General features: G+C 48.8%; 1 protein-coding gene across 1 annotated transcript in view; it reads right to left on the bottom strand.

The window, feature by feature from the left end:
- Positions 1-2,492: 2,492 nt before the first annotated feature.
- Positions 2,493-7,500, bottom strand: part of LOC117395220 (double-stranded RNA-specific adenosine deaminase) — a 20,992-nt gene continuing 15,984 nt past the window's right edge. Inside the window, exons 12-16 of the mRNA XM_059006259.1 lie at positions 7,102-7,235; positions 6,794-6,976; positions 6,560-6,672; positions 6,051-6,178; positions 2,493-5,384 (exon numbers count right to left, since the gene is read on the bottom strand). Coding sequence (XP_058862242.1) covers positions 5,144-5,384; positions 6,051-6,178; positions 6,560-6,672; positions 6,794-6,976; positions 7,102-7,235 — 799 coding nt within the window. The 3' untranslated portion in view covers positions 2,493-5,143. The remainder of the gene's footprint in view (positions 5,385-6,050; positions 6,179-6,559; positions 6,673-6,793; positions 6,977-7,101; positions 7,236-7,500) is intronic.

The raw sequence follows: 7,500 nt of genomic DNA on the forward strand, positions 1-7,500 counted from the left end.
TTCCGGGAGAGGGTGGGATCCTGCACCTGCTTCGTCAACCAGGCAAGGATGGGAGCGATTTGGGGGGGGGGGGGGGGAGTTTATAATTCTTTAGGGTTAAATACAGGTCTACTGGTGTCACAGTTATTTTGCTATTTTTAAATTGCATTGAATTTCTTCAGTTTCTTTTAGGTTTTCTGAAGCCAGCACTGTTGAGTGTTTTAATAGTTCTGCGTGATATAGTGACCTCTCTTTCTCTCCCTCCCTCTCTCCTCTCCCCCCTCCCCTCTCTCTCTCTCCCCCCCTCCCCTCTCTGTCTGTATCTCCCTCCCCTCTCCCCCCCTCTCCCCCCTCTGTCTGTCTCTCCTCTCTTCCTATCTCCTCTCTGTCTCTCCCCCAGGCCACAGTGGAACAGTTCGGGGGGTTTGGGGAGGGGGTGAATGGTCTCAGGGAGCCGGGCAGGGCTGACCCCCAGGCCGCGGGGCAGTGCTGTCACGGGTTCGGGGAGGCAGTGGACGGGGTGCGATTCATCGCCGACCACATGAAGAGTGAGGATGATGACCAGAGCGTGAGTCTCATTGTGGAGATGCGTTACATACTGTGTGTGTACAGCCAGACACACACACACACACACACCCCTTCATTCTATAGGGTGCTGCAAAACCTATGGCCATAGCTGTTTATATAAAGAGGCTTGGGGGTCCAGCGGTTAAAGAAAGGGGTCTTGATACCAGGAGGTTCAAATCCCGGCTCAGCCACTGACTCCGTGTGTGTATGTGTGTGTGAGAGAGACTCTGCAGCAGCAGTTGGTGATGATGCATAGTTCACCCCCCTAGTCTCTGTAAGTCGCTTTGAATAAAAGCGTCTGCTGAATGACTCATTTCGATGTGTTTAACACGTCTTTGTCAAGGGAAAGTGTGTTTGAAAACAAACAGTGGAGGTGCTTGTAGGCTTTTGGATACCTTGCCTATCTGTGTGTGTCTCTCTCTCTCTCTCTGTGTCTGTCTGTGTGTGTCTGTCTATCTGTGTGGATGTGTGTGTGTGTGTGTCTCTGTCTCTCTCTCACTCTGTGTGTCAGTGACTCATCTCTCTGTGTCTCTCTCTCGTTCGCTCTGTGTGTCACTCGTCTCTCGCTGTCTCTGTGTCAGTGACACGTCTCGCTCTGTGTGTCTCAGTGACACGTCTCGCTCTGCCTCTCACTCTGTGTGTCAGTGACTCATCTCTCTCTCGCTGTGTCTCAGTGACTCGTCGCTCTCTTTGTTCCCCCAGGTGAGCGAGGACTGGAAGTACGTTGCCATGGTGATCGACCGCCTCTTCCTCTGGATCTTCATCTTCGTGTGTGTGTTCGGTACGGTGGGCATGTTCCTGCAGCCTCTCTTTCTGAACTACACCGCCCAGACACTGTCCCACGCGCCGCAGTGAGGGGGCGCACACCACCAGGAAACACAGAGAGAGACCCCCTGACCTCCGCCAAGCGGGACTGCTCGGGCTGGTGGGGAAATGAGGCTTTAAAAAGGATGCAGTGCTCTGCAGCGCCACCCGCAGCTTCAAGCCTGCTGGTGCAATAAAATACAGACCGACACTCTGTGTGTGTGTGTGTGTTTCACCCCCCAATTTAAATACTGTTCCGCACCCCTCCACTCCAGAGGTCAAGGGGTTAAAAAAAGCACTGGGATGCGTACTGGTTCTGTCCCACTTGAACGCGGAGAGCACGGGTATCGAAAAGGAGGATTGGAATCCGGGACAGTTGCTCTCGCGCAGTTCAAGCACACACTTTTTTTTTAAACGCACATTTCATCATGCTCTCCCTCCGAGTCGAGGCTTCAAACAGCAGAGAGGCTTGAATCAAGCTGGTCGTGCGAAATTATTTCTGAAAGTCGTGTCAGGACTGTACCCATACTTCCAATGATGTCAGCTTCCCTCTCCCCCTTCCCTCTTCTAATAAAGCGAGTCAGTCTGATGTGTATCATATCAACGCGTCTCCTTATTTCTTGCTCAGTCTTTTAGAGCAATTAGATGCCTTGCTTGGGTTAGGGAGGCTGGGTGGTCCAGCGGTTAGGGTTAGGGTTAGGGTTAGGGAGGCTGGGTGGTCCAGCGGTTAGGGTTAGGGTTAGGGAGGCTGGGTGGTCCAGCGGTTAGAGAAAGGGGGCTTGTTACCCCAGGAGGTTATTTTATTATAATTTTCATAACATCTGTAAAAACCGAGGATAAACAGCAGCCGTGGGCAGAACCCAGTTTTTTAAGCCAGCGCTGAAGCCATTTTTGTGTGAAATAGCGACATCTAGTGGCCGCGGTGTGCAAGTACGGTGATCTGAGATCAGTGATACTCCGGACCGGCGAAACCAGCCCCGAATTGATTGGAATTATTTCACTTCAGAATATGTTTCCATGCATCCTTAATTCAAACGCTGGTACAGTAATTTAAACAAACCTGTATAAAATGTGTCAGAGATAAATATTTTAAAAAAAAAAGTGACATTTGAGGAGTTAAATAAATCACACCAAATCAGGAGTCAAATAATTATTATTTATTTTTTTTTAATTTTATTAATAAAAACAAAAACTCTACAACCAAGTGTTACAGATTCCATACCAGCCTGGCCTCTTAAAAATAAAATAAAATAAAAAAAGGGATTAGAAAAAAACAATAAAAATTAAAAAAAATCAGAGTACATCAGCGAACTCTCTAGAGTTTAAAACCATATTTATAAGCAATGAAAAAAAACACCAAATAAAAACACAATAAACACACATAACTGACTTTCCTGCGACAGTCTCGCACTTAACCCCTTGCGCGCTGTCCAGGAAAGTCTCGCTCATCAGCCCAACACATTATTAACCCACGAAGCGCCGCTGTCCTAGTTTGAAGACAGGCCACTCTGTCACTGTTTTGTTTTTTTTGGAGCATGTATTTTTTTTAAAACCTGTAATTTAAATTCTCTCTCAAACTAAAACTGTTTTGATAAACTAAAATTAAGTTAAACCGCAAAACCTCTAAAAACAGAACTTATGAATTCTGCAAACATAGAACCTTCAGGACGCTTTTTATTTTAGGGAGCCTCGATACGAAATAAGAAACCGCACCCTAAAAACGATGGATCGAGTGTTGTGTGTATTTGTAATTCTAGTAGATACAATTTATAACCTTTATTAAACCACACTTGATGACATTTCGGCAGAACTGGGGTCTAAATTAAATGTTAAGGCGCTGCCATAGAAATACTATACGGCGATGGCACCCGCCATAATTTAGATTTAATCCAGACCTGGGGTTTAGCCAACAATGCAGCTTCTAAACTGAGTTTCCACTCCAGTAAAAAAACACACACCCAGCATCCAAAACACGGTCAACATCCACAAAAAACAAGAAAATATATTAAAAATTAAAAATATTTCTGCCCTTGTCATTGCTCCGCCCAGCTATGAATCCAGCAACTGGAAAACAAAACAAAACGCACGACCAATACTAACATAGTTACTAGAGAAACACTAAGGATCACTGTAGATCAAAAAGGATGCTTGAACGATGGACCATTTTGTTAAAAGACAAAAAATAAAACTACTGGAGCTCGCGAGAGAGTGTCTATTCATCCCCAGCTATCGAACGCACTGCTCCTTCACATCGGGATTCTCTTGGTGAGCTGTGCTGAGCTGTGCCGAGCTGTGCCGAGCTGTGCCGAGCTGTGCTGTGGTCTTGTAACGCGACCCACGCTTCTCATAATGATGTGTCGCGCACAGAAAGCATCACAGCTTTCCTCGGGACTCTCGGCCGGTCAGATCCTGTGCAATTCAATTAACTCACATTGCTATCAACTCAGTTTCAAAATCGAAATATAAAATTTACATAAAAAATAAAAGGATTGCTTCGTATCCACACGGTCTCACAAAGAGTACACAGAGCATGCACAATACATACCCTAACCAGCCCCCCAGTCCCTGGGATGGGAATCAGACTCCCGCTGCACAGCAGTGTGATCCAGTCCTGGTTTCACTAGGAGTTTAATAATCACACACACCTGAGCTTGTTAGCTAGACACACTGGGGCTGATCAAGCTGGTAGCAGTGAAACCTGGACTGGGTGACACTGCTGTGCAATGGGAGTCTTGCTTCCATCCCTGATCTATCTGTCTCACTGCTACCACCAATACACTGTCGCTGTCTTCTATAAAATCAGCTAAAACCCTCCTTCAACCAACGACTATCTACCTACTGGGATGGGAATAAGACTTCTGTTGCATAGCGGTTTGATCCATTCCTGGTTTCACTAGGAGTTTAATAAGATACAGCTGAGCTTATTACCTAGACACACTGGGGCTGATCAAGCTGGTAGCAGTGAAACCTGGACTGGGTGACGCTGCTGTGCAATAGGAGTCCGATTCCCGTCCCTGACAGCTGTACGATGTTAGTTAACACCCATTCCACCACACGCACACGCACACGCACGCTTCCGGAGCTAAGGGTTGGGAGGGTAGATGAACTGAGGCGCTTGCTTGACAACACGGTATTAAGGAATGCAACATTAGAATACGATATACAACAGTTTTTTTTGTTAGTTTTTTAGTTTTTTTAAAACTGAGAAGGGGTAGTTAATTGTTCTAGGAGATGGGAGGGGGAGGGCGGGGGGGAGGGGGTACTGTCCCATTTTCTTTCGGTCCAATAAGATATATATTTGCTTTTTTTAAAGCAAAATTAAGATCACAGTACAGGCATGGGAATAAGACTCCTATTGCACAGCAGTGTCACCCAGTCCAGGTTTTACAACCAGCTTGATCAGCCCCAGTGTGTAACTAACAAGCTCAGGTGTGTCTGATTATTAAACTCACAGTGAAACCAGGACTGGATCAAACTGCTCTGCAATTGGGCGGGAGGTCTTATGGGTCCCATGTCTGGAAAATAAACATAACTATGAAACAGCAGAACACAGTGCGGATCCGTCATATATACAAGGACTCCAAGCCACTCGTTTGCAAGGGGAGTAGGGGGTTGCATTTTCAAGCACAAACTGCTTAGAAATGCTCCTCCACAAAGCTTTCTATGGGCCGATTCAGTTTCCTCGCGGTCTACAGTAGAGGGGGGGTTTAGTACACTGCCCAGGAAAGGGGGTGAGGGTCAGGATTTGGGTGAGATTCAGGGCCCCCTCTCTCCCCCTCCCCCCTCTCTCTCTCTAGACCTCGTCGTAGCTGAAGCTCTTCTCCTCCACTGGCTTGCAGATCCAGTTCCCGTAGCTCATGTCCTGCAGGGCTCTCACGAAGCTCTCCTTGGCTCTCTGGAAGGGCTGGGCGGCTTGCTTGGCGTCCCGGTACGAGGGGAGGGCCAGCAGGTCCCCCCTCCCCGCGCGGGAGCACTGCGCCCGGAACAGCTGGAACAAACTGCTCTTCGAAACGCGAGACACGGCCAGCTTCACACTGCGGGGGCGGGGGGAGAGGGGGGGGGGGGGCAGAGAGAGAGAGAGACAGAGAGGGGAGGAGGGGGAGAGGGAGAGATACGAGAGAGATGGGGGAGAGAGAGAGAGAGAGAGAGAGAGAGAGAGAGAGAGAGAGGGAGGAGAGAGAGAGAGGAGGGAGAGGGAGGAGAGAGAGGGGGAAGAGAGAGAGGGGGAGAGGGGGAGAGAGAGATAGGAGAGATGGGGAGAGAGGGAGGAGAGAGGCAGAGAGAGAGGGGGGAAGAGGGAGGGGAGAGAGAGGGGGAAGAGGGAGGGGAGAGAGAGGGGGGAGAGGGAGGGGGGGAGAGAGAGAGAGGGGAGAGAGAGGGGATAGAGAGGGAAGGAGAGAGGGGGGGATAAATAATAAAACTAAATAATACTAACACTGTGTTTAGGGTGTCCCTCGTTGTTATTTTAAATCCCATCTTCTGTTATAATAGTAAAACACAAAGAAAACTAACCCTAACAATACAACTAATAAGAACAACAAGACTAACCCGTCCACTTTGCACTTGTAATAATAATAATAATAATAATAATAATAATAATAATAATAATAATGATGATGATAGTAGTAAGACTGACCCGTCCACTCTGCCCTTGTAATAATAATAATAATAATAACAATGATGATAGTAGTAAGACTGACCCGTCCACTTTGCCCTTGGTCCCGTCCAGCACCTCCACACTGAGATCATCGGAGAGGCACCAGTTCACACTCGACTCCTTCGTCTTGCCGGTGTGTCGGATCGAGTCGTACACGCTGACACGCCCCACCTGCAGCGCGCACACGCACCCACACACACAGAGGCACGCACACGCACACGCACCCGCACCCACACACACACACACACAGACAGAGGTGCACACACACCCAGAGGCACACACACACCCAGACACACACACCCAGAGAGACACAGAGGCACGCACACGCACACGCACCCACCCACCCACACACCCACACACACACACACACACACAGAGACACACACATGGTTAGGGAGAGCCTGCACAGTGCAAAACAAAACCATGTGTTGTATTGTATAGTGTGGTATTGTGTAATTGCTGTGTATTTGTGTTGTGTATTTGTGTTGTGTATTTGTGTTGTGTATTTGTGTTGTGTATTTGTGTTGTGTATTTGTGTTGTGTATTTGTTACCTGCGGGTGATTGACAGTGAAGGGCGTTGGCAGGGACTGTTTGAAAGCGTCGCCGTCACGTGACATCCGGCAGCACACGGCTCTGGTCAGGTGACCGTGGCTGTACAGGTAGCCTGCAGGGTCAAAACACACAGCAAAACCTGAGTCACAATACAGGAGACTTCCTCTCGCTCTCTCTAACACACACAGGCAGACATACAGACCCACCCCACACACACACACAGAGTCACTCACCCAGGGTGACGGAGCTCAGGTAGACGGGCTCAGTGAAGTGTGTGAGCAGCGCCCCCTGCAGGCCCAGCACGTTCCAGCGCAGCATCTTGTCGCTGCAGGACATGGTGCGGAGTCGCTCCCCGTGCTGGATCCCATCCCACGTGGGCACGATGTCGCTCGACTCCACCGGGATAGTGCCCTCTCCTGGAGGGGGGAGGAAACACGCAGGCTCTACGCACAGTCCATTCAACTACAAATGCACATGACAAGACCTGCTAATGGATTCTGGTTCAAGCGATGGGCGGATCCGCTCCCTCTCCCCTCCTCACCGTTCTCCACTTTGGTGCGCAGTTTGCCCTGCTTGATGTTCTCGAAGAGAGGCTGATGCTGGCAGGACCCCTGGGGTGCTGGGAGATCACTGCAGGACTTATCAAACAGAGCGCCGTCTCCACAGGGGGCAGTGCTGAGCAAGAGAGAGAGACAGACAAGATCAGAGCCATCGTAAAAAAACACAGATCAGAGACAAACTTCTTCAGAAAAAGCACTAGTGTGATCCAGTCCAGGTTTTACTACCAGCTTGATCAGCCCCAGTGTGTCTAGCTAACAAGCTCAGGTGTGTCTGATTATTAAACTCACAGTGAAATCAGGACTGGATCACACTGCTGTGCAGCGGGAGTCTGATTCCCATCCCTGTAGATAGATAGTCGTTGGTTGAAGGAGGTTTTTAG

This window comes from Acipenser ruthenus, chromosome 32 (genome assembly GCF_902713425.1).
Source record: "Acipenser ruthenus chromosome 32, fAciRut3.2 maternal haplotype, whole genome shotgun sequence".
Taxonomy (NCBI): Eukaryota; Metazoa; Chordata; class Actinopteri; order Acipenseriformes; family Acipenseridae; genus Acipenser; species Acipenser ruthenus.